This window comes from Sus scrofa, chromosome 16, assembly GCF_000003025.6.
Source record: "Sus scrofa isolate TJ Tabasco breed Duroc chromosome 16, Sscrofa11.1, whole genome shotgun sequence".
NCBI lineage: Eukaryota > Metazoa > Chordata > Mammalia > Artiodactyla > Suidae > Sus > Sus scrofa.
In genome coordinates this window covers 75,227,861-75,253,091 of record NC_010458.4, presented here as the reverse complement: position 1 = coordinate 75,253,091, position 25,231 = coordinate 75,227,861, and the positions used below count along the sequence as shown (strand labels likewise).

The 25,231-nt window shown below is 56.9% G+C and overlaps 1 protein-coding gene across 2 annotated transcripts in view; it reads left to right on the top strand.

Annotated features, from left to right (window-relative positions):
- Nucleotides 1–25,231, top strand: part of PAPD7 (poly(A) RNA polymerase D7, non-canonical) — a 42,594-nt gene that overhangs the window by 6,714 nt on the left and 10,649 nt on the right. For both annotated transcript variants that reach the window (XM_021076643.1, XM_021076642.1), the window contains exons 2-6: nt 20,234–20,357; nt 21,071–21,117; nt 21,933–22,053; nt 23,952–24,059; nt 25,021–25,149. In XM_021076643.1, coding sequence (XP_020932302.1) covers nt 20,268–20,357; nt 21,071–21,117; nt 21,933–22,053; nt 23,952–24,059; nt 25,021–25,149 — 495 coding nt within the window. In that variant the 5' untranslated portion in view covers nt 20,234–20,267. The remainder of the gene's footprint in view (nt 1–20,233; nt 20,358–21,070; nt 21,118–21,932; nt 22,054–23,951; nt 24,060–25,020; nt 25,150–25,231) is intronic.

Genomic DNA, 25,231 nt, shown 5'->3' with positions numbered 1-25,231 from the left:
GAGTTTTCTGGTGGCCCAGTGGTTGAGGACTCAGAATTGCCACCTCTGTGGCCCTGGTTCAGTCCTTGGCCTGGGAACCTCTCCCTGCCATGGGTGCGACCGAAACAATAAATATATAAATGCAGAATAAATTAAAATCTATTACAGCGTTTCTGCCCACTTTCCTGAACAGTATGGTTAAATCAGCTTCATGGAAGCCTTGCCGTGTAGAATGTAAAAACAGAACACCAAAAATCTGTGTTTGAGAGGCATCTTCATTTAGTTTTAACTGGTTTCCTTTTCTCATTGTAACGTTAACACCTGCTGTGAGCAGTCAGAAGCCTGGTGAGTGTCCTGTGACTAGTCCAGTGTCCTGGCCTGGGAGGCCTGTGCTCCCTTCGCTGGGGGGAGGCGGAGGCAGAGGTGGGCCCACCCTGGGGCTGGGCTGGGCTGGGCTGGGCTCGGCTGGCACAGAGATTTATCCCCTGCACTGGCAGCGGAGGGTGTCTGGGTGGAGGGCTCTGAGGTTCCCATTGGTGGGGGTGGCGGGGGGGCCTTGGTTATCGGCAACAAGCCTGTGGATTGAGGGGGTGCTCTTCTTAATTCCCTAATCAGCTGCTCCGCACACCCCTTTCAACGTCTCTGTGGCTTCAGATCAGAGCTAATCTCCTCACTGCCAGCTTGTGGAGGTAGGCACTTTCCAGCTTTCCTTGTCTGAAGGAGGTTCCAGACGACCTTAATCTTTCTGGGATCCTGGGAGTCTGAAGGACTGGCTGGGATGCGGGCGGTAAAGGACGGTGGAAAATCACATCGTGTGTGCGTTTCGTTGCCTTTGAGCCCTTTGTGTGGAAGCCGTTTGGCATCGGGAGGCCTGTGTGTGGCCTGGAGCTGGCATCTCGTGCAGCCTGGTTTCCGGCGGCGTTTGGCCGGTTTCCTCAAGGGTTCGGCCGTGAGCCTCCGTGCCCCGTGGAGCGGGGCTGTGCCGGCGCCCTGCAGGGCCCGGGAGACAGAGAGGAGGCGAGGCCTGGCGGGGTGTTGTCGTGTCGAGATCGGAAGCACACATCTCATTGCCACCGGCTGCAGACAGTGTCCCCGGTTTCAGGAGAGACTGCAGACGGGGGCGGGCGGCAGCGGGCACAGCTGGAGGCCCACCTGATGCTGTGGAAGCGCTTTCTCCCCTTGGAGCCAAGACACACTTTGCTATTTTTAAAAATGTAAACAGGGCCTGAGTCACGTGCTCTCCAGTTTGAAGGGAGAGCCAGGGTCCCCCCGCGTGTGTATCAGACATGCCTGCGCCGCCCGCGGAACTGGACGAGCGCTGTTTGGGGTTTGGGTCTTGGGTGCCCGGCGTGGATGTTAGGTTATTTTTCCGGGCGCTGTGCAGCTTCGACACGTGTTTTGTGTACAGTGCAGAAAACAGAAGCGGGGGCCGGGAGGGTCAGCACGAGGGCAGCGCCCTCCGTGGACCGTTCCATGGGGACGGAGGAGGCCTCGTTCGGGGCCGCCCAGCACGGCAGCCACCAGGCACGTGTGGCCACGGAGCCCTGGAAACGTGACTGATGGGACGGAGGAACTGGATTTTAATTGTCTCTCATTTTAGTTAAAATTTAAACGGGCCCATGTTTGGATGGCACTGAACTGCAGTAACTTGAGATTCCTGCGCGAACCGCAGTGCCTGATTCAGTAACTGCTGCCGGCGCAAGTCCACACTCAGACACCAAAGCTGTGTTCCTCAGCAGGTTACCCCTAGAAAGCTCTAGAATCATCTCTGAGCTCTAGTGGAAATCCTTTGCAGAGGCTGCTGTTTCAGCGACACAAGAGGCATAAATGGGTTCCTAGCCGGGGGTGCCAGGGACCAACCCTGGATGGCTGACCTCGGGTGTTGGGTCCAGCAGGCGGGGCTGGTGCCCGCCCCTCGGCACTGGCCGATGACCTGCTCGGCCTCTCCTGTCCCCTCGGGCCGCAGCGCAGGGGCTCCCGTGCGGGCTCGGCTCTTTGAATTCCCAGAGCAGCCCCCTGAAAGGGGCACCGCTTCTCCTGTTCTGTGGGCAGAAGAGCAAAGCCTAGACTGGCTAATGTGGTCTGGCCAGAGGTGCTGCCCTTGGAAGAGGGTGTCGCTCTGACCCAGCAGCTGCACCGCCCCCTCCCTGGAAGCCAGCAGCTCACTCTGCTCACACCCTGTTCGAGTGTGCCCGGTGAGGGCCGTGGGCTTGTTCGTTTTCCTGCAGAGAGTGCGGACTGGGGCAGGGGCCTGGCTGGTGGCTTAAGGGCAGACAGCGAGGTGACGGATGATGAAGGTGGATTGGGGGGGGCAGGGGGAGGCCCGGGGCCCAGAACCCAGTCCTGTTGCTGTAGTGCACGGAGTTCCTGCTTCCCCGGACATTCCAGAGCTGCCTGGGGGAAAGCTGTGGTGGAGAGCGCAGGACTCTACCATCTGGACAATTCTTAGAAGTCGCAGTTTATGAAAAATGCAGCATTTGATGAGTTGTTGACTTGCTGTTTTTCTGGAAGACAATTGAAGGCCCGAAAAGCAGGGCTGGCAGGTGTTTGCCCACTGCTTCCTTGGTGTGAGGCGCTGCCTTGGCTGCAGAGCCCACATTCTCCTGGAGCCTGTGGACAGCGCCTCGTTTACAGGGAGGGGCGGATGGAGTCTCCGTAGATGAAGCATCTTGCCTAAGGCGCAGCTGGAAGATAGAGAACTGGAGCCTCAACACAGGCCTGCTTGACGAGGAGGCCCGTGCGCGTGACCACTGCCCCCGTGGGAAGGGAGTTGGGGCGCGTGCATGAGAGCCAGAGGCAAGGGCCTGGTGGGTCCGCAGAGAGGGCAGCCTTGGCGCAAGGCAATTTAGAGTGTTTTGGTCGTTGATATCTTTTATAAATTTAAGCAAATAGATTTAAGAAATTGACGTATAAACTCTGAAATGATAAGTGACATAGAAAAGAGGGTATCTTGGGAGTTCCCGCCGTGGCGCAGCAGAAACGAATCCGACTAGGAACCACGAGGTTGAGGGTTTGATCCCTGGCCTCGCTCGGTGCATTAAGGATCTGGTATAGGTCACTAGCCTGGGAACTTCCATGTGCCGTGGGCGCAGCCCTAAATAGACAAAAGACAAGTAAAATAAAAATATAAAAATTAAGAAAAGAGGGTATCTTGCCTGGTTTGTGAAATGCAGAGATTCTAAAGCATTGTTATAAGCCTTGTAGAAAAAAAGCAAATGATGATTCTAAGAGTTTGTGTCTCTCAAAGACCTTCTGACAAAGGACCGACATGCGACCCTGAGAACAAGAGGGTGGATGGAAATAATGGGAAACTGAGACCAGATTTGAAAGAACAAGGGCCTGTGAGAATTGTCCTAGGTTAAAGCCTGGAACGGAGGGCCGCCTGTGGAACTGGTACAGGTGCAAAGGGCCTCTTCGGATGGTTGGGCGGAAGCCCGTGGGCAGTACGTGGGAGGCTGGCCTGGGGGAGCTGGCTCCGTGCCTGTAGCAGCTGGATGCTTCAGCTTTCCTTTGCGCCCATCAGAGGGGGGTCCTCAGTGCTGGTCACGTGTCCTCAGTACTAATTTCCCTGGCTCTGCCGAGCCCTCGTCCCTCTACGTGCACCTGAGGCCCCCCGCCCTGGAGAGGCTCTTGTCCCCTCCACAGTGCAGGAGAGGGCGTAGGTGCAGTGCCTGCCTCAGTGCCCAAGCTGCCCGACCCCACAGCCCAGCTTCTTAAGCACTGGGCCCGCGGAGCAAAGGGGCTTGTCCGAAGGCGCATGGTAACAGGAAGACAGCACCTGCCCACGCTGCGTTCCGGGCTCCAGGTCAGGAGGAGGGACCCCTGGCTTTTCGGGAAGGGCTGCAGGCGCCGTGAATTCCTGCCCCAGTCTCAACAGTCCGGGCATCCCGAAGATGGACATCTTTGCCCGCATGTCCCCAAGAGGACCTGAGAGAGCTTCTCGCAGAGCCAGCAGGAGGCCCTGCTGCTGTCCCCCTGCAGCTCTTCTGGCTCCTTTGCCACAGCAAGCGCTGCGGGTGTGACCCCGTGCCTCTGCTTGCCTCTCTGTCTGCTCATTGCTTTGCAGTTAACTGCTTCTGAGAGTGCTTTGTGCTGATTCTTAAATAATGATACTGTTTTTATAAAACAGCTTTGTGTGTATTTGTTGGTAAAATGTAGACAGCTTAAAATCACCCAAGCCCCCACCCAGGAGTAAGTACAGGCCGGTCGGGTGACCGCCGTTGCAGCCACTTCTCTCAGCCGCGTGTGCACGGACACGTATGTTGATCAACAGAAACACTCCTGTTACAACTTACGTTCTCCTCAAATCCCGTTTACTTAAAGTATTGATTTGGCCTGAAAGCGAATGTAGTGTTCAAATAGAAATAATTGTTTCTGCCAACTAGTGTCCATGAGGATTCAGGTTCGATCCCTGCCCTCGCTCAGTGGGTTAAGGATCTGGCGTTGCCATGAGCTGTGGTGTAGGTCACAGATGCGGCTCGGATCCCGGGTTGTTGTGTCTGGCGTAGGCTGGCAGCTGCAGCTCTGCTTCTACCCTTAGCCCAGAAACTTCCATATGACGCAGGTGCGGCCATTAAAAAAGAAATACTAGCTTCTAAGAGGTATTGCTGAGGCCAAGAACATAAAAGATAGAAAACGGCATATGGCCAAGTGCAAAGAAAAGAGTGCGCGTTTTCACGCAGTCGCATCCATGTGCTCACAGCCTCGGGGGCCGAGATGGCAGCCCTTGCCGTGGTCCGAGCTGTCCCCACCCCGATGCCGGGTGATGGTGTGGGGAAGTGGGACCTTAGGGCTTCATCCTGGGGTGCACGTCCCTCTAAGGAAAGGCCAGCTTCCCTCGCTCTCCCTCCCCCACGTGAGGACCCAGTGACATGACAGCGGTCGCAGGCCCGGAAGAGGGGCCTCACCGTAGCTCGGCCAGGCTGGAGCCCTGATCTTGAACTTGTCGCTCCCAGAACTTTGAGAAAGAAGTGCCTTTGGTTTCGGTGCCCGGGCTGCGGTGTCCCCTGACAGCGGCCCAGGCCTGTCAGAGGTCCTCCAGCTCCTGGCTTGCATCATGCTGTCTGTCACCGCGAGTTGGCGTTTGGCTCTCTAGTCGTGACGACCACCACTTGCTGCGGTCTTGCTGAGTGCCAGGCCCCTTCTAGACACTTTGTTGGGATTCATCCCATCCTCGTGACAGCACCACGCGGAGGGTGTACCCTCAGCATCCTTGGGTTTCACATGAGGAAATAGGCCCAGGGCAGCCGAGGGCCCCTCGTGGTTGTGTGGCAGAAAGCTGATGGCCCTGCCGTCCCGGCTCCGCACAGAACACCACAGTTCGCAGTCATTAGTCTTTTTTGGGGGGTGGGGGCCCACCCATGGCATATGGAGGTTCCCAGGCTAGGGGTTGAATCAGAGCTGCAGCTGCCAGCCTACACCACAGCCACAGCAATGCGGGATCCGAGCCGTGCCTGCACTCTCCACCACAGCTTACGGTAACGCCGGATCCTTAACCCACTGAGCGAAGCCAGGGATCGAACCCTCATCCTCATGGATACTAGTTGAATTTGTTTCCGCTGTCCCATGACGGGAACTCCATGCAGTGATTGGTCTTGGTTCTGTATTTACACCGACTTTGTGCTTACTGCCGTGAGCCCAGTTGTGTTGTCTTGGCATGTGTATTGAGTAGTTGCATTTTTATTTTTTATTATTTTTTAATTTTTTATTTTCTTTTCAGGGCCACACCTGTGACATATGGAAGTTCCCAGGTTAGGGGTCAACTTGGAGCTGCAGCTGCCGGTCTACACCACAATCATAGCAGTGCCAGATCTGAGTCACATCTGTGGCCTACACCACAGCTCATGGCAATTCTGGATCCCTAACCCACTGAGCAAGGCCAGGAATTGAACCTGCATCCTCAAGGATGCTAGTCAGATTCTTAACTTGCTGAGCCACGAACTCTGGTAGTCACGTTTTTAAAGGCGGGCTTGTTGGTGCCGTGTTCCCTGCAGCCTGCCGTGTGCGTGAATAGCACACCTGCTTCGGAGTCTCAGCATCCTCCCCTTGCCTCTGGCTTTGACCGTTGTCAGGAATCTGGCAGGACTGATGCCGCTTCAGTGGAAGTGATCTCGGATGCCCGTCCGTCTGGGGCATCCCTCGCGCCCTCACCTGGTCCTTTGGGCAGCGGCGGCCCCACAGCAGCCTTCCTGGGCCACAGCCACCTGGTGCCCCCGCAGCCTGGCTCTGCCTTTTCCCTTGGGGCTGGTCCTCTGTTGGCTCTTGCAAGCGGCCTTGGTTTCATCGTCCTGGTGCAGGGCGGCCGCGTGGACAGCCGGACTCGGTTTGTCGCTCCTCACTGTCCGGCTTGCTTCAGTGGGCGCTGCGCAGGCTCTTGGCACCGCGGCTTCCTGACCTCGCCTGCCCAGCCCGTGTCCCTGCCGCATCCTCACCTAGATTTTCTGTGGCAGGAGGCACTGGAGTGGGTGTCCTGACCCCACGCTGGGCTGTGTCTTCACGGTGTCCTGGGCCCCCTCTTCTTCTCTCCCAGCTGTGCAGTGTACACAGGGTTGCTGGCCCGGCCTCTCTGCCGATGTGGCCGGACTGTATTCTGATCCATCCCTCCCTCTTCCCTGGAACTGTCCCTTTCAGGCCAGGCTGCAGGATTGAAAGGCTGCTGGGTTGGGCCAAGCCTTCGGGGACCCACTGGCCCCGGAGGGAGAGAAGCGTCTTGGAGCCAGTCGATGGGGGGTGGGCCACCTCGTTGGGGCCCAGGGTCTGTTCCGACATAGGCCGCCTCTCAGGGCTCAGCTCGCCTGGTCCCATCCTTGCCTGCTGCCGGGCTCTGAGCCTGGCTGTTGGCTTTGAACTCAGACTCGGGACAGGAGGCCCTCACTGCCGGTGTGTCAGCCTCAGGCTCCTGTGCTCTCGGCCATGGCCCCAGGTTCGTCCCCTGCTCACTGCAGGTCTGGCGTCTCCTTGCCCTTGTGTCTTGGCTGCAGCACCAGCTCTTGGGGAGGCTGGCGCAGGAGCCGGCCGGGGCCGCATTCGGCCTCTCCGTGTCGTCGGCTGTTTTTGGGCTTGATTCTGCTCCTCTGCCTCGCTCCTTTCTCCGGAGCCCGAGGCCCTCCCTGTCTGGCTCTCTGCGTGGCCGAGATCAGGACCGCGCCGTAGGTCGAGGCGACTAACCGTGCGGTGATGCCCCGTGTCTGCCCGCGGGAGCCGCACGCGTCCTTAGCCTTTAGATCCTTGCCCTTCTGTGCTTTGCCCGCCTCCCTCCCTCCCTCCTTTGATGTTTGCTGGTTTTCCAGCACCGTCGTGTTGTTCTTTTCCTGCAGTTCTTCTTTCTGGTGGTCTTGGTGGGGCCTTGGGAGGTTGGGGTGCTCTCCCTGGCGTCCCGTGCCGGAACCCGGAGCCCCTCTGCTGGGACTTGAAGAGGCAGACACGTCTAGTGCCCGCGTGAGAGCTGGTTCCTCCTCTGCCCTGGATGGAGACAGTCCTGCTGATTCAGTGGGAGTAAAGCCGGAAAAGTCAGACCTGTGTGTGTGCTGCCGCGCTTAGACTTGGCGCTGACGTGTGTGCAGACGCAGGGCACCCAGGGCGGGGGGCTTTGAGTGCAGCCGACTCTCGGGTGCGTGACACCTGGTGTGGGGAGGCCCGGTGGGCGGCGAGTGCCTCTGTGGTCGCTTCTTCAGGCCGCATAGATCTACAGGCCACAGGCTCACCGAGTGCTTTGCCCGTCTTGGTGACGTGCACGGTGGCCGGCACGTCCTTCTCCGGGTGTGTCACACGCGGGCTTTCCTGCCCTGAGGGTCCTTGGGACGTCGCGTTCCCCAGGTCAGTCTCCGGGCCGGGGGAGGGGGTGCTGAGGCCCTGGGTCTGCAGGGCGAGGCGGGCCGGGCGGCCGATGGGGTGCGGGCAGTGTGCGCAGAGGGGCCCGAGCCCGCAGGTTCCAGGTCGCACGTGAGGCTCGGGCTACCTGTCAGCGCCGAGCCCGCCGTGAGCCGGGGAGGTGGCTGGTTCTCAGGGTCATAGTCAGGTGCGTCGTGTGGAGACTGGACAGGGCAGCCGATGGAGGGGGCAGGTGCTCGCCGCGGTCACGAGAGCGTCGGCTGGCAGCATCCCTGGTGAGTTTACCCGTTTCTTGCCGCGTGTTGCCTCAGGATCCTCGTGCGCACACCTCTTGACAGCAGCGCCTCTGACGGGGGCTGGGACAGCGGGCAGAGCCTGCTAGTGGTCCGGCTGGGGCGGGTCGGGGTCCTGGAGAAGACCCCGTGCTCACAGGTCTCGTCCGGGCTCAGTCGTCTGCATCCACGGAGGCTTTTCTGGGACTAAAGGGGAGCCTTCTTAGGAGCCCTGTCTTTGGGGCTGTGTCTGCTAAGTCAGTGGCTTGGTTGAGGTGGCGCTTGAAGCAGAAATGTAGGCCGAAGGGGCCTTTTAGCCCAGCTGGTCCTTGGAGCTGAGCAGAGTCCCAGTGCCCTGGACCCCGGAGGCTGGGTTTGGCTTTCACGGCTGACGGCGGCCAGTCGGCAACGTCTCTGCCCTGGGACCTTTGGAGTAAAGTCAGTGTCAGTAAAGCTGAGATGATGACGCTTTTTCTTGGCTTTGATTATAAAAACAACGGTGTGCTTATTGAAGAAATTTGGAAGATACAGAAAAGAAGCTGTCCGTAATTGTCCTGTTAACACTTGAGCATATTTCTGTTATTTAAAAAAAAGTCATTATAGTTAATTTACAGTGTGTCAGTTTCTGCTGTACAGCAGAGTGACCCAGTCATGCGTGTGCGTGTGTGTGTATGTGTGTGTACCTTCTTTTTCTCGCCTCATCCTCCATCATGTTCCGCCCCAAGTGACTGGATAGAGTTCCCTGTGCTGGACCGCAGGATCCCTTTGCTTATCCACTCCGAGTGCGGGAGTTTGCGTCTGCTAACCCCAGTGTCACCAGTGTATCGTTTTGTATTTGTTTAACTCTAGGTAAGTGGTTCCTCCTTGAAGAGCTCTCTTGAGCAATTTTAGAAGATGGTGCGCTAGAGAGAGAGAGTTCCAACCTTCCACTTTTTAGAAGAGGCCCACGGTGCAGAGTTGTGCACCTTTCTGTGTGCTGGGCCACTCCCCGAGGGTGGCCTCCCTGCTCCGTGGCTGAACGTCACGTCTGAGGGCTGCAAGCTCCGGGTTTTTGAGTCCTCGTTGGGGGATCTTGGGCCGTTTACCTCCCGTTGAAAGAATAGTTGGTTTTGGACAGCAGTCCTTGCCTCGAAGATTGCTGGAGAGCCTAAGGAAGGGGCTGGTGAAGTGGACGGAATTGCGCGGCATCCGGAGTAGTCGTCTTCTCAGATTCCTAGGCGTTCCTCCCCCAGAGATGGTCCCGCTCGCCCGCGCCCCGGGTGTGAGCATCTCCAGAAAGAGGACAGAAGGCACAGCTGTTTTCATCTCAGAAATGATTGCTGGCGAGCAGGGCCGGGGACCCTGCCTTCACAAGCAGCCCTGGGGTTCCCTCTGAGCACCTGGCCTGCAGGGGGCTGTGCTGCAGCTGCTGTGCCAGCCTGGGTGGCAGGTGCCTGGAGCCAGTGCACCCAGTGCGGCCCCTCCCTGCCCAGCAGCCCTGCAGTCTCTGAGCCTGTCCGGAGCATGGAGGCCCGGGTTGCATTGCAGCTTCCTTAGGACACCAGTGTTAGGGGCTGAGGCCCACTGGCTCCCTTTGCCGGTGATGCCTTCAGGACTGGCTGAGGGAGTGGGTGCTTCCCGCAGGGTTGCTCCAGCTGGGACCGGAGGTGGGGGTCTCCTTGGGGCTGAGACGCAGGACGGTGCAGTGGCACTGGAGCGTGCTTCCCTCACCTGACTTCGTCTTGGTCTCGGGATGCTCCTGGGTGCCTCAGCAGAGTTTTTTTCTAGAAACCATTTTGGCATGTCCTGTCTGCTCTGGCCGTGGGTTTAGTGGTTCCACTGAAATTAAGTAAATGCCTTTGCGTGGCTTAGTTATAAGCCTGTGGTATCCGAGCTCTTGCTTTCTTTTCTGAAGGGGAGGGAAGGTGGTTGTGGTTCTCGGGCCTCTGAGTGGCCCTAGGGGCTTTGCTTGGCACTTGCAGTGTGCTTGGGTGCTCTGCCGGGCCAGCGGGAGCGGGGTGCTATCCTTTCCCCTGACCCGCACAGAGGCACTTCTCCTCGCTTCGGTTCAGGCCCCTGGACATCTGCCTGCCTCAGCGTGCAGCGCGGCTGATCCCAGGAGGGACCCGGGAGGGAAGGGGAGGCAGAGCTTGCGTTGGCCGGGAGCTGAATTTGCGGGGATCAGGGGTTACCACAGAGAGATCCCTAAGCTGCAGGGTCCTCTGTCCTGGCTCTTTTGTTGCTCTGAGCCCTTTTAAACCCTGGGTTGGCTCGGCCTGCTCCGAACAGCAGCGGTGCCCCAGCCCAGCCCCACCTCCCCCTGCCTGTCACTCAGCTCTCAGGACCCTCCCTTTGCAGCAGCTTCTCTTCCACTGATGCCTTGGAGCCCCTGCCGGAGAGAGAGACGGTGCACAGGCAGGGGTCTGCGGGGCTGAGGAGGCGAGGCGCAGGCCCAAGGAAGGCGGGTGGAGCCCGGGGCTCGGCAGCAGGAGGGGTCCGCCTGGAAACACACGGGCGGGCTTTCTGCTTTGCGGGTTCAGTCAGTCTCCTCCTGCCTTTGAGCTTAGATTCAAAACAACCTTCGAAGGTCTGATTCGGGGTTCTCTAAGTGGGTACGGATATTAATTGGCTTGTAACATAATTAAAAATCAGTTAAAAAAAATGAGCTGATTAACCAAGTCCTTGAAGGGAGTTGTAAAAAGGATGGGCCACCCGAGTGACTGCCCTGGCCCTGCCCGGTGGCAGGCAGACAGGACGCCCACGGCTGCGCAGCAGAGTGGCTTGAGCAGCCACTGGAAACTCCAGCACTTGACTCCAGAGACGTTCACCAACGCGTTGCTTTTGGCAAGGATGCAGACGAGAAGCTGAGGGGAGGGAGCTCCAGTTTCTGAGAAACCACTGGCTTTTTAAGGCTTTTGAGGGTTTTCAGAAGAGTTGGAGGGCGGGGAGCAGGAGAGAACAGGAGGAAATGGACCTTGGCGGGTGGCTCGCGGCGTTTCCCTTGCATTTTACAGTGTAATCTAAAAGCCTCGTGGGTCACGAGCCTTTGGAATGGACGGGTTTCTGGGAGGGTGGATGGTGGGGCAGCGGTGGGGCGGGCGCCGTGGGGACGGCGGCTTGTGCGGGTGGGGTGCGTGCTGACACTTAATCCGGTACGGGGTGCTGGAACTCCTTGTAGCCAAACTGCAGGAAGTTGTGCTCATTCATCTGGTTTTTCTTTCCCCTTCAAAGGATGAATGAAATCTGACCTTTGGCCAGGGCTTTCCTTCGAAAAAGCCGCGGGGCTCTCAAACCCCTCGCAGAGCAGCCTCAGGGCCGCCTTGGCCTGTTTCCTTTCCCTTTTCTGTCGACACGGTTTTATCTTAAATCTGATTCAGTGTCCTCAAGTCCGGTCCCTTGTTTCTCTGTCTCTTAGCTGCTGCAGTGCGTGTGCCTGTCCTTGTTGGCGTACGAAGATGTCACCACTCAGCAACTTGCACCTTGTGCCAGGCTGGCGGTGGGAGAAGGAGCCGCTTTGCTGGGGCCGGACCCCGAGGCTCCTGGGGGTGGGACTGCTTCTCTGGGGCACCCCCCTCAGAACCAACAGCCTTCCCTGACTTTGGGTTAGACTTACCATGTAACCCTGCCAGCACGGCTTTGAAAGTCTAAAATCATCCGCCTGAAATGGGTCATCTGTTTGCATGAATGACTTGACTGGCTGTGGAATGGTGAGTTTGGCTCTCTAAATTCGTAATTGCCTTTTGGTCTTTGTGAGTTGGATTTCACAAATATTTAAAGCAACCAGATACCAGATGCAAAGATAGATACTAAACATTGCTGATTGATACTTGGTACCGGAAGCAAGAATTAATTTGGGAAATGTACTAGACATTGAAAGACCAGGAGTTCCTGTCGTGACGCAGTGGAAATGAATCCGACTAGTATCCGTGAGGCTGCAGGTTTGCTCCCTGGCCTCGTTCAGTGGCTTAAGGATCCAGCATTGCTGTGAGCTGTGGTGTAGGTCACAGACTCGGCTTGGAACTGCATTGCTGTGGCTGTGGTGTAGGCCGGCAGCTGCAGCTCTGATGATTTGACCCCTAGCCTGGGAACCTCCATATGCTGCAGGTGCAGTCCTAAAAAGACAAAAAAAAGAAAAAAGAAAAGTCAGTTATTACCTCGAGTGGCTTTACAAGCGAGCAATTGTAAATGAGGAATGTCTTTTCTCATTTCTCAGTGAACTTTATTTTTTGATATTTAGATTCAAAGGGTACTTAGCAATAACGCGTTAGAAATTTTTTTCCAGTACTTTCATGGTTGTAACTAAAAATCACTGGAAACTCTGGTCTCACCATTTTCGTCTTTCTTAAAATAACCAGGAAGTAAATCAATTCAGGGCTTTCTCCACTGTGTTGTATCAACTTGAGATTCTTCCAGATTGACCATCAGAGTCGTACGGGGTCTGTATGGGCCAGTCGCCCTGGCTGGAGTGTCTCGGGTCCACTGCTCAGGGCAGCTCGTCAGGTGTGCTGTGCGGTCCCACCTCCCGCAACTGCGCTGTCCCTTTTGTACCTTCTGTTCTGCCACGTTCCAATTCACGATGCCACTTATGAGGCTAAAGCCGGCCAGAGCCCTACTCTGGTCCCTAAAGGCCCCACAGCGGTGTGGACGCTGGGGTCTCAGCTGAGAATGAAGCCTGCCCCACACAGAGGTTTCTGGAGCCATTCTTGGCTTCATGGCTGCAGAGTGGCAGGGCAGGCCTCACCTGCTGGTGGGCCCTCTGTTTCTTCTGCTGCCCCCCCGCCCCAGGGTGCCTCTGGTCACCTCTGATTCCCCTGTTTCTGTGGATCTGAGGTGCCATTACTTGTAAAAAAAAAAAAAAAAAAAAAAAGGACCCATTGTGTTTTTTTTTTTTTGTTTTTTTTTGTTTTTTATTTTCCCACTGTACAGCAAGGGGGTCAGGTTATCCTTACATGTATACATTACAATTATATTTTCCCCCACCCTTTCTTCTGTTGCAACATGAGTATCTAGACATAGTTCTCAATGCTATTCAGCAGGATCTCCTTGTAAATCTATTCTAGGTTGTGTCTGATAAGCCCAAGCTCCCGATCCCTCTCACTCCCTCCCCCTCCCATCAGGCAGCCACAAGTCTCTTCTCCAAGTCCATGATTTTCTTTTCTGAGGAGATGTTCATTTGTGCTGGATATTAGATTCCAGTTATAAGTGATATCATATGGTATTTGTCTTTGTCTTTCTGGCTCATTTCACTCAGGATGAGATTCTCTAGTTCCATCCATGTTGCTGCAAATGGCATGATGTCATTCTTTTTTATGGCTGAGTAGTATTCCATTGTGTATATATACCACCTCTTCCGAATCCAGTCATCTGTCGATGGACATTTGGGTTGTTTCCATGTCCTGGCTATTGTGAATAGTGCTGCAATGAACATGCATGTGTCTCTTTTAAGTAGAGTTTTGTCCGGATAGATGCCCAAGAGTGGGATTGCAGGGTCATATGGAAGTTCTATGGATAGATTTCTAAGGTATCTCCAAACTATTCTCCATAGTGGCTGTACCAGTTTACATTCCCACCAACAGTGCAGGAGGGTTCCCTTTTCTCCACACCCCCTCCAGCACTTGTTATTTGTGGACTTATTAATGATGGCCATTCTGACTGGTGTGAGGTGGTATCTCATGGTAGTTTTGATTTGCATTTCTCTTATAATCAGCGATGTTGAGCATTTTTTCATGTGTTTGCTGGCCATCTGTATATCTTCTCTGCAGAAATGTCTGTTCTGAAATTGTGTTTTTATGGCTCAGAAATGTGACCCTGGTAAGGACAGCTTCCTGTGGATGAAGCCACCTAAGGGGAAGCGCCTTTATGAAACTCACCGTGAAGAAAGGAGAATATTTAATTTTGAGTTGATGTGATGCTCAGCCATGATTGGAAGATGCATCCCAATTTTAGATGAGTTGAAATGTTAAGGAAAAAAGGGTACCTTTTCCTGAGGATGAAAGAATAGTCTTTGCTCAGTTCCCCAGTGACGTGAGTTCCTCTGGAAACGCTCTCACCAGGCACCGTTGTTGGTAAAAGCTCCTAAACTGGGGTGTGGTAAACGTGGCCGTGAGGATGCGTTTAAATTGTATCAAGAGCTGGAATGCTTAGTTTTGACGGACGCGGCTCTTCCTTGTCCGCATTTAGCCTGAAGCTTCTGAGATGTTTATTTTGGGGAGCCTTTGAGAGCCAGGGACGCTGGTCTCCTGTTGGCAGGCGTGTGGGTGGGACGGCCTCTGCCCACGGGGGGCCTCCCCTCCTGCCTAGACCTTGGCTTCTCCAGGGATGGAAGGAGCGGGGACCCGGGAGAGGAGATGGGTGGGGGCCGCCCGCGCCCCCTTGTTGAGCTTGGGCTGCTCAGCTGCCTGCGCGGGTGTCAGGGAAGCAGCCGCTGGAGCCGCCGCCGCTCGCCCCACATGGCCGCTTAGACTGCAGTGAAAGCACAGCTCCAGTGCCTCGGTCACGGCCACGTTTCGGAGCTCTGCACCACTTCCAGAACGTTCTGTGATCATGGGACTTGTCAGCAGCGCTGTACTGCTGTGCTAGGGAGCCTGTGGGTCCTGCCCCCCCGCCCCGAGGACGGCAGCATCCTAGGCTCGTCCCTGCTCGGGCCGAGTTGGGGGCCTGGCCGAGGTGCTGGGACCAGAGACACTGGCGGGACTTGGTCACCTTGCTGCCTCTCAGCAGCGGGTGCAGAGTCGGGGCTCTTGAGGCTGACTGGCTGGATCATTTGCTTTTTTAGTTAAGGAATTGATAATTTACCATTAAAGTTAGAAAATGAATGCAAGCAAAAGGAATATAAAATTCACAAGTAATCTCGTCATCTAGAAAAATAGTTGACTTTTTTGTGTTGTAGTTAATGTTTTGCTGTTTGCTGTTAAGTATGAGCGGTGTAGTGACCATTCTCAGGGGTGAACTTCTGTGTACTTCTGCAGTTATTTCCCTCTTAAAAAGTGTCGTCTTTGCTCCTTTTCACTTTTTCTAATCACGATTTTATTGGTGGTTCATTTTTTTAGCTCTAGTGTGCAGTGGCTTGATTTGGATCTTAGTTCCCATACCAGGGATTGAACCCGGGGCTGCAGCAGTGAATCCTAACTACTAGCCCACCAGGGAGCTCCCTCCTTTTCACTTTTTAATTTGTACATATGATGAGTACATTCTGGTGAAGAACAAAGCTCCTGCAGCACGTGGGTCTCAAGCGTAGGAGGTGGTTGCTCTCAGCAACTCGTTCATCTGGTGGCAGAGCCTGTGGGCCTTGGCGTGTGGCTCCAGACCTTCTCATGAGCTGTGCGTGTGTGTATGTGTGTAGCTACATTCCTGTAGCGGCCGGGCAGGTCTGTCTGTCTGTCCTGGAGCCTCACACCCTCCTCGCCCTTCTCAGTGCTGAACAGTGTCCATCCCTACCCACAGCCCTGCAGCGGGAACACCAGGCGGTTCCCGAGTGTGTGCGCACGCACGTGTGTGTATGTGCATGTGAGTGCGTGTGTGGGGGGAGAGAGTGTGTGAGAGTGCCTGCGTGCTCCAGGGCCCGGGGTCCCGGCCTGGGGTTGTGGCTCCCAAGGGAAGCCTTCCTCTCACTCAGAGTTATTGAGCTGTTGTCTGCTGGTGCCCGAGTGTGAGGTCCAGTCTGAGCGAGGTCCCATCTCTGTGAACAGATTCTTCCTGTTCCTGCCGTGCGAAATTGACATTTGCTTTTTAATTTGTTCACATTCCATGTGTTTTTGGAAGGAATTTCTTCATAATAATTGACTCTCAGTCTTTGTGTCGTGGTTGTCTTTTCTGCATTGGAGTCTGGAAAGGCCTCTTCCCGTCTGAGAAAGCTGATAGCTCTCATGGCTTTTTTTCTCTTCTTCTATTTGATGTTTTCATTTAAAAATCTAACTCTGCATCTGTATTTTTTTTTTTTTTTTAGGGTTGCACCCGGGCGTATGGAAGTTGCCAGGTGAGGGGTCGAATCAGAGCTACAGCTGCCGGTCTACACCACAGCTACAGCAACACAGGATCCAAGCCCTGTCTGCAGCCTACACCGTGGCCCACAGCAACACCAGATCCTTAACCCACTGAGCGAGGCCAGGGATCAAACCTGCGTCCTCATGGATACTAGTTGGATTCATGACCGCTGAGTCACGACGGGAACTCCAGTCGTCCTTGTTTTTCGGCTGCTGTGTCAGGATTAGGTTTGTCTACAAGGATAAAAAGTCACAATGTGGTGCCTTGGCACCAGGACTGAGCGAGGGGGCGTAGGGCTGAGGGCGCTCTCCCCTCAGAAGCCCTCCGAGGTCCCCCCGGGGCACGCTGGCACCTGCAGCCCCGGGAGCAGGCGCTCCTCGGCCTCCTAGCGCTGCCTGGTGGCTGCCTGCGGCCGAGGCGGTGGCCTGGGCCCGCCAGACCGGCAGCTCCTGCCGGTTTTGAGACCCCACCTCTCTGCTGCTCTCGGGGGGCTTTTCCACGGTGGTCGCAGCGTCAGCATTTTCTTGGAAGGTGTGGAGACGGCAGGCAGGCAGCGGCAGGGGCTCTGAGTGTGGTTTCCCGAGTTCATCTTGGCGGCTCCGCAGTTCCTCTGAGGTTTTGATTTGAGGGAGGAGGCGTCGGCGTCCTCATTTCCTGCTCGAGTAGAAAGGATCCAAACTCGCCGTGGACGTGGTTCCGTGAGACGCTTTGGAGAACTGTGCACGGGGGACGCTCAGTCTCCGAAGGGGTGACTGACCGGCGGCCTCGGGTTGACGCTGGCAGCGGGCTTGGGGCCGATGGCCCTTCTTGGTGCAGTATGTTGTCCTGCCCATCGGGCAGTTTCTTCAAGTGACCCTTGTAATGTGTGTTGAATACTTAACCCCGGCGGCTTTATTGAACACTGGTTATGTTTTTCTAAAAAAGGATAGTTGGCCATTTAAATGATTTCTGCTAACAAGTCAAGTTACCCAGTTTCGGGGTACAGTATTTCTTGGGGTGCTAATTTTTGACGACATCGTGTAGTCATTTAATGACATTCCCTAATGTCGCTCTCAAATGACAAGATGGTAATAAGCAAAACATGTAGTTTACCCAAACTCGGTTGGCTCCGCACACGCTGGTCGGATGCTGGTCCTGGGTCAGCGCTGTCTTGCGCCGAGATCTTGTCGGGGACAGGCGAGCCCCTCTCCTCCTGCGGGTCGTCTCCTCTGGGCAGAGTCGGGCGCTGGGCCATCACCACGGCCACGAAGGACGCGGGGGCCTCTGCTTCTCCTCCCCGCAGGTTCTGTTGAAGTGTCCTGCGGGACCTCCCAGCTCTCCCAGCCCTCAGGGCCCGAGGCGGCACGGGGGCAGCCGTGGGGCTCTCCGCGTCTGCCCACATGTCGCGGTGGTGGTTAGACCTCCTGGTGTCTTTCTGCACCGACGGAGCCGTCACACTGCAGAGCCTCGGGCGGCTCCAGGGGTCGTGCAGTGCCTCGCCCGTCCCAGCTCGCCGGCAGGGGCCGGGCCGAGCCTTCTTGTCCAGCTAGGCTCCCAGCAATGTCCCTTCTGTTCCCAGAAGGCAAAGCAAAAATGCCCTTCCTAATATTTGTTAGGGCAGTTACTATCTTTTATTTTTAATTTTATTTAAAAAAATTTTTTTTCGTCTTTTTGTCTTTTCTAGGGCCGCTCCTGTGGCATATGGAGGTTCCCAGGCTAGGGGTCTAATTGGAGCGGTAGCCGCCGGCCTACACCACAGCCATAGCAACACAGAATCCGAACCGCATCTGCGACCTACACCACAGCTTACAGCAAAGCCAGATCCTTAACCCACTGAGCGAGGCCAGGGATCGAACCTGTAACCCCGTGGTTCCTTGTCAGACTCGTTAACCACTGAGCCACGACGGGAACTTTGGCAGTTGCTAACTTTTAGATGCAGTTTAGCACCTATTTCAGATAAGATGCTTCCTCAGTGTATCTTACTCCTGGAACAGGACACTGAGATCGGGAGGCCTGGAGGCGAGTGTCCTGCTTGGCACCACTTCCGCTCTGGCGATGTGGGCCCTTGGCGACCTCATTATTAATCTCTCCTGAAATGCGAGAGGGGCGGGATTCTGGGCGGCGTCCTCTGTGTCAGGCAAGTCCACGGGCATCTGACAACACTGCCACCGTGTCACCCACCGGGCAGCGTCTGTGCAGCCAGGTCCCTTGGGGTGTCCTGGGAAGCCAGGGGGCGACCTTTCATGTTCTTCCATGTGTGACGGTTCATTCCGCACTGCACGTGCAGACTGGCAGTGACCCGTAGCACATCGGCCTGGCCTGCTTCCTGGGTGCTGTGATGGGTTCCCTCTGGGCTGTGGATGGAATTTTGCCACGCCAGCTTTGCTCCTCTTCTCCCATGTCTTTGGGCCATTTGCCTAGTTTTTCTAGGCCTATGTTCTTTTATTTCTCCGAATGTCTGTCCTCGTGGTGTTATCAGAAGAGCCCTGAGCTGCGGTGGGGGGCGTGTGCCCTTCGTGCTTTGATGGACTAACCGAGGTGGCTGCTGGTCCAGTGTCGCGTGCCAGTCCCCTGAGGAGCCTGTGCTGCCTCCCTGACGGCCACACAGTGACGGGGACAGACGCCTAAGCTGAGGGGCAGGGGCCCTGCTGTGGGCATTCACCTGTAGCCTGACCGTCTTGTCCTGCGACAGCGTTGGAGCTGTGCCCTGGAGCTGTGGGGACCGCCCGTGACGTGCCGCGCCTGCTGGCTGCCGGAGGAGACGGCGTTGAGTGTGGAGGATGTAGTTGGCGCTCAGCGGCGGCTGCGACGGTGGAAGCTTGTAGAAGCTTGACGCTGTATATCCTGGAGTTGATAGATATTTTGGAAAAATGACTGCGTTTTAATGTTGCATGATTTATTATCTTTTTGGATTTACTAAAAACTGAATCAGCAGCGTGCTTGGGGTGAAGTTCTGTTTGATACAAAACACCATCAAGTTAGGTCCCCCGCCGGCGATGGCCCCGCTGACTGCAGATGCTCCGTGAACAGGGGTGTCGAGGACGTATTTGCCACTCGGGTCCCACATGTGCTTTCAGTGGCTTCGAGGAGCCTTGAAACTGAGCAGTAGGGATGCTCACTGCAGGTGACTTGCAGGGGTCAGGGAGCCGGTCCTGCAGGCAAGGGAGTTGACCTTGGCCTTAAATGAGAAATTGGATGTTCGCTGTGGGGTGAGATGTTTGCTGTCACGTCTGTGCCTTCGGACCCGGATGCTGAGAGGTCCCAGGAAGTCTTGCCGCTCTCAGGGCGACTGGTTGGGTGGTCACTGAGCTGACATATTATGCCCCTGACTTTGTTCTGTCTTGCCTTTGCCTGGCTCATGATCAGACTGCGAGTGGAAGCAGGTGGATCTGACCTGACGTCGTTCCTAGGGCTGGGTTATTTACCTCCCCCTTTTTAATCCCTAAAGTAGCCCACGATGGCCTGTCTCCTTCCTGCAAAGGTGACTGCGCTCAGATCCGTGTGGCTATGGCCACAGGCCTAGCCTTCACCTGTGGGGCTGACAGAGAAGGGCCTTTGGGGGGCGGGGTGAGGTGGCTTTGGGGGCTTCTCTTTCCTGGGGCCACTGCTTTTTAGATCTTTGTGCAGAAGGACGGAGAGGGAGAGCAGGCCCAGCACGTGGGGAGCTGGCCTCCTTGGAGTCTGGTGGAGGGAACCTCGAGAGCTGAATGCAGTGGGGCCTGTGGTGGCGGGTCAGCGGGTGTGTCGGGCAAACCTGCTGGCTGAGGTCCGGGGTCTCTGGCTCCTGAGCACACCTGTGTCCTCCTGGCCGCGCTGGTCTCAGGCCCGCCCGTGGAGAGGCCGGGAGGTGCCCGTGGGCCCGAGCACAGCCCGGCGGGGGTGAGGCTGCTACCTGGGGGCCCTCTTTGTCTGTCACGGAGGGACTTCTCTCCATTTCTTGAAGTCACCCAGATGTATCTTTAGGATATGCCTTTAAACGCCAATTGGAAGGTGGGCTGTTTTTGTCGTCAGGACCCAGCGGTGCTGCTCTGCTGAGCTGGGCTCTGGGACGCGGCCCGCGACAGTTTTCATTTCATTCTCTGCGTTCAGAGCGGAAAGGAGCTGGATTTCAAGTGGCCAGACACACATTTTAATGTCCTGCTGCTCTGACGCTGGAGTGAGACGTGTGCTTACATTTGATGGTAACTCAGCGTGTTTCTCTTCTGTCCTAGGCTTCATGAGGAAATAATTGACTTTTATAACTTCATGTCCCCTTGTCCTGAAGAAGCAGCCATGAGACGAGAGGTGGTGAAGAGGATCGAGACTGTGGTTAAAGACCTTTGGCCGACGGCTGAGGTGGGTGCGCCTGGCTGGTGTGGGTCACTCAGCCCCGTGGCTGCCTGGGTCTGCTGGGCTCCGGGCCCATGGTGCTGTCCCCGGGTGTGGCCCTGGGGTGGGCTGGGCCCTCACCAGGGAGCCCCTTAGACGTGCACCTCTGGTCCGCGTGCGCCCCTGGCCCCGTGTGGTTCTGACCCCGCACACCCAGCTGAGCAGCCTCGGCCTAAGGGACTTCTCTGTTGACATGGCCTGGTTATTTTTCTTGTTTCAAGTTTACCTTAAGGTCAGGAGTTTCCCCCCTTCCCTGCGTCTCACATCACAGCACGTGTTCAGCTTCGTGAAACTTTTCCAGGGAGTGAACACGTGTTCGTGGAGCTGTGGTCCTTGGGCAGCGGAGACAGTCCCCGTGACTGCGGCCAGCCCGCGCTCCCCTCCTGTCTAAAAGGACACATGACGTTTTTGGCTTCGCCCTTTGGAGCCCTGAGGCAAAGCCCTGCTGCCAGCACCTTCCACGGGCATGACAGCGGCTCTGGACATTCGCGGCTGCAGCGACTGTGGGCGAGGCAGGAGTCGCTGCATCCTTAGCTCTGAGATTATACACATTCCTTTTGGGGGCAGGTCTTTAACTGCAGGGCTGAGAGGGTCTCGTTGGGGTTCGGGCCCCGCTGCAGGCGCGTGGCGGGGAGGCGGCCGGGACTGTCACGGTGAAGGCCTCGCTCGCTCTCTTTCAGGTGCAGATATTTGGCAGCTTCAGTACCGGCCTCTACCTTCCAACCAGGTGAGCAGCAGGCGGCGCCGCGCAGGTCCGCGTCTGCGCTTGTCTGCCGGGTGCAGGTGTCTGTGCGTGTGAAAGGCTGAAAGTAGGTTCCTTGCGTTCACGTCTAAGGCAAGAAAGGAAAGGCCTCTGGGGCACAGAGAGAGGGAGCAGTGCAGGAAGAGCAGACGTAACTTTCTGCTGCCGCGCTTGCTTGCTTTGCTTTCCCTCCTGCCCTTCGTTTGATGGGATCCAAGAGCGCTGGCTCCTGCGAGCGTCAGGACCAGCGAGCGGGCTTGGGACGCAGATGCGGCAGAAAATCCTCCTGAGGTTTTGGAAACGTTGATCATATGTTCTAATGAAGACCCAGGCAAAATTGTATTTAAACAGTATTTCGTGAGAATTTCTTTGACTAGGAAAACGTCAAGCAAGGTTTCTTCCGCGGCCACTCTCCAGGGTTTGCTTATCAGGGGCTTTCTCCTCTCCAGTTAGTTGTACGCGCATCATTTTATTAAAGCTCCTTTTCCACTAACCCACTGTTACTCCTGGGACACCGCCGCAGCCGTAGTCTTAGGATCTGGGTTGGCGTTGGCAGGGCCAGATCCCAGGTGTCCAGGCGCCCAGGTCAGCACGGATGGGAGGGCCGGGCCCCCTCGGCGGGCAGGCGCCTTCTCCCAGCCCTCGGGTACCCCGTCAGCTCTTTGCCTTCCCTCTTCCGTTACGAAGAGTTCATGACCTGCGCTTCCCCCGCCGGGCAGGAGGGGCGCTGGGGCCCGGCCGCCCCGCGTCTGGGCTGCGGTGGGCAGGGGACGTCATTCACGCTCCCTTTCCTCCCCCAGTGACATCGACCTGGTGGTCTTTGGAAAGTGGGAGCGCCCCCCGCTGCAGCTGTTGGAGCAGGCCCTGCGGAAGCACAAGGTGGCCGAGCCCTGCTCCATCAAGGTCCTCGACAAGGCCACGGTGAGTGCGGGGCTGTCCCCCTGCTCGCGGCTGTGCGGCTGGGACGCCAGCTGGCGTGTGAGCGGGAGAGCGCCTCCCTGCTCCCGCCCTGGAACCCGGGCCCGGGCGCCTCTGGAGAGGCCGTGGAAGGATCGTAACACCCGACACGGGTGCATTCGGTCGCTGCCTGCGGGGAGGGTGTTGCCGAACGTTCCGCCTGTGGCATTTATTACCTGTGCCAAGTTTTACCTCGGAAAGAAAACCTTGCCTGCTCCTTCCAGTGTTGAAAACACGTACACGTGAGAAAGCCGTGCTGCTCTCAGGAGCAGGTGGGAGATGAGGCCGCTTCGGTGTGTGTGTCGAGCCCCAGGGCCCTGGCAGCGCCAGCGCCACCTGCCCCGAGGGCAGAGGTTGTCAGACGCGATGCTGCCTTCTGTTCGTTGAGAGTTTGGGGGTGGGCGGTGGTCTCTGCCGGTGTCTCTGTTTAGATGACGATGAGCTGAGAAGGTTCAGTCTGACTGTCCAGGGCTCCAGAACTTTCTGGAGTGCAGACCACACGCTGAGTAGCTGCTGCAGGAGCCGCGTGGTTAGTGGCCTCAAGCAGCCACACGCCGACTCTGCTGCCAGAGGTGCAGCGTGGACGGAGGGGCAGTGTCCGCAGGCCGCTCCCCAGGAGTGTTGCCTGTTGCCCGTCAACCCCTCTGCTGGGCAGCCTCAGGGCATCGCATCAGGGGCTCTGAGCCCAGTGTGAGAGCTGTGTTTTGGGTGAAAGTGTGTCTGTTTTGAACAAGCACCAAAAAGTAGGTATCGTGGTGTTACTAGCTGTCTCCAGAACCTGGGGGTTCAGTGTGTGTGTGGCAGGAGGGTGCCAGGCGTGCTTTAGGAAACGTCCAAGTCCGGAAGAGGCAGGGCTTCCTAGCTCTGTCCAGAGCTGCGCACGTCGCGGGAATTTTCCTCCTCCCGGAGGCCTGGGCGTTTGAGGATGGACAGCTTCTGAAACACTCTCCCACAAGTTCTTTGGGAAAACATTTTGTTTTCTCTGCTTCTTGGACCCCAGGGGCCGTCGCTCGTCGTGCCTGGTGGCCGAGGTGGCTCCCGGAGTCGCTGTCGCCACCTGCTGGCCTGCCCCTCTCGCAGGTGTCCCCTGCAGTTTGCCCCGGGTGTATGTGTCAGAGCCCGGGGCGGGCGTGTGCTGGAGAGCACGTTGCTGCCTTGGCGTGGAGATGATTTAAACCTTCCCTCAGCCCCCGATTGTGGCGGGGGAGGGAGTGTCCCTTTCAGTCCTTAGAAGGCTGACTCTCCTTCCGGAAGTACGCGGTTATGTCTGGGGCAGGAAGGAGTGTGGGGTCTGCACGGTTGCTTGGGCAGCTTTTATGGGGCCCGTTTTTAGTGCCTTTTGGTGATACTTCTTGTTGATGAGACTCTTTCCAAAACAGCCTTTTATTCTGATTTCCTGGGAAAGTTTTTCTAAGTTAAATTGTCTTAAAGAGTGAAAACCTGAAGTGGAGGTGTCTGGAGAAACAGCATCAGTACGAAACATACTTTAAAAAGTGGCTTTGAAGTGACTTTGGATGCTCTGGGAAATTGGAGCAAGTGTGACTGGGGGACCGAAAGCTCCTCGGTCCCCAGGCCCTCGCGGGACAGGCCTGGGCGCGCCCCTGCGCCCTGTGGCGAGAGGCTGTGGGCCCTGCAGAGGTTGGAGGGGGCGCTGTTGAGGGACTGGGGGCGGCTTTGGGGACTTGCGGGTTACGGCCGACAGAGTGGGTGCCCTTCCGTCCGCCTTCACACGGGGCCCATCCTCTCTCAGCGCCTCTGCGAAGGAGGAGGAGAGCCCGCTGTCCACTCGGGAAGCACGGGGCTGCCCGACTGTGGAACCCGTTGCCTGTTAAAGCGCAGTTTCCTAAATGCCATCTTTGCAGGTACCGATAATCAAACTCACAGACCAGGAGACGGAAGTCAAGGTGGACATCAGCTTTAACATGGAGACGGGGGTCCGGGCGGCCGAGTTCATCAAGAACTACATGAAGGTGCCGTCCCCGCGGCGGCCTTGGCCGCGGGCGTCCTGCTCGTGGGAGTGTTGGGAGCGCCAAGCTGCTGGTCGCCGTTAGTGAGGAGGGCGGAGCCGCCGAGCGAATCCCCCAGAAGCCCCTCTAGAGATGCTGGGGAGTCGCGTCGCCCTTCGGCAGAGCGGCTCCGCGTGGCCGAGCACCTCACTGACTTGGGCGTCATTCCGGAGCACCCTGTTGAAGCCCGTTTCTAGTTCTTAGGACGTGACCGTCCCGTAGCTGAGGCTGCCTGGTTTGCGAGGGGAGCCCTTCCCAGTGGAGTTAGATTTGCTTGCTTTGGGTGCTTCATCGGGCCGAGGGGTCTGGGGCTCTGGCCAGGCGTGTGGTCGTCCGGTTGTGGTCAGGCGGGGGGCAGCCAGCCCCGCCTGGATCCTGCCTCTTGCCACAGTTTCAGGGCCGTGCCCCTCAGGTTTTCCCCTTTCCTCTGCACCGTCGGGCTCGTCTGAAGGTCCATGTCCGTCCCCAGGAGAACAGGGGAAACCGGAGAAGCTCCCGCACCCCCTCACCCCCTTCCCCGCCTGCACTGTGTCCCTTGTTCCCATCCGCCTGCGTCCACCGTGCTGCCTCAGGCAGTGCCACGTGCCGCTGTCCTCCGCCCCACCCGCTGGCTCCTGTCAGGGGTGCCCTGTGTGCTGGCCTTCTGCACCCCGCCTCAGGGCCTTCCCTCTCCCCGCTGCACCCCTGCCCACACAGCCCTGCTGCCCGGGGGCTCCATGCAGGTGTCCCACCTCACCCCTGCTGCACCACCACCAAGGGGCTCCCCTCCTGGAACTGGGCCCCCATGGCCTGGGGGCGGAGGGCCTAGATTTTCCCAGGGGCGGGAGGGCAAAGCGAGCTTCCTGTCGGCTGTAGGCTTTGCCGCGTGAGACGTCTCGGAGCTGTAGTAACTAACCAGATCATGTTTCTCTTTTGGAATTTACAGAAATATTCGTTGCTGCCTTACTTGATTTTAGTACTGAAACAGTTCCTCCTGCAGAGGGACCTGAACGAAGTTTTTACAGGTGGAATTAGCTCGTACAGCCTCATTTTAATGGCCATTAGCTTTCTACAGGTGAGTAGAGTGTGCTTGCTGTCGAAACCCTGGGCGTTGAGGCTTGCGTGGGAGTAGTTCTGCCTCGATGGTCTGACCCCTT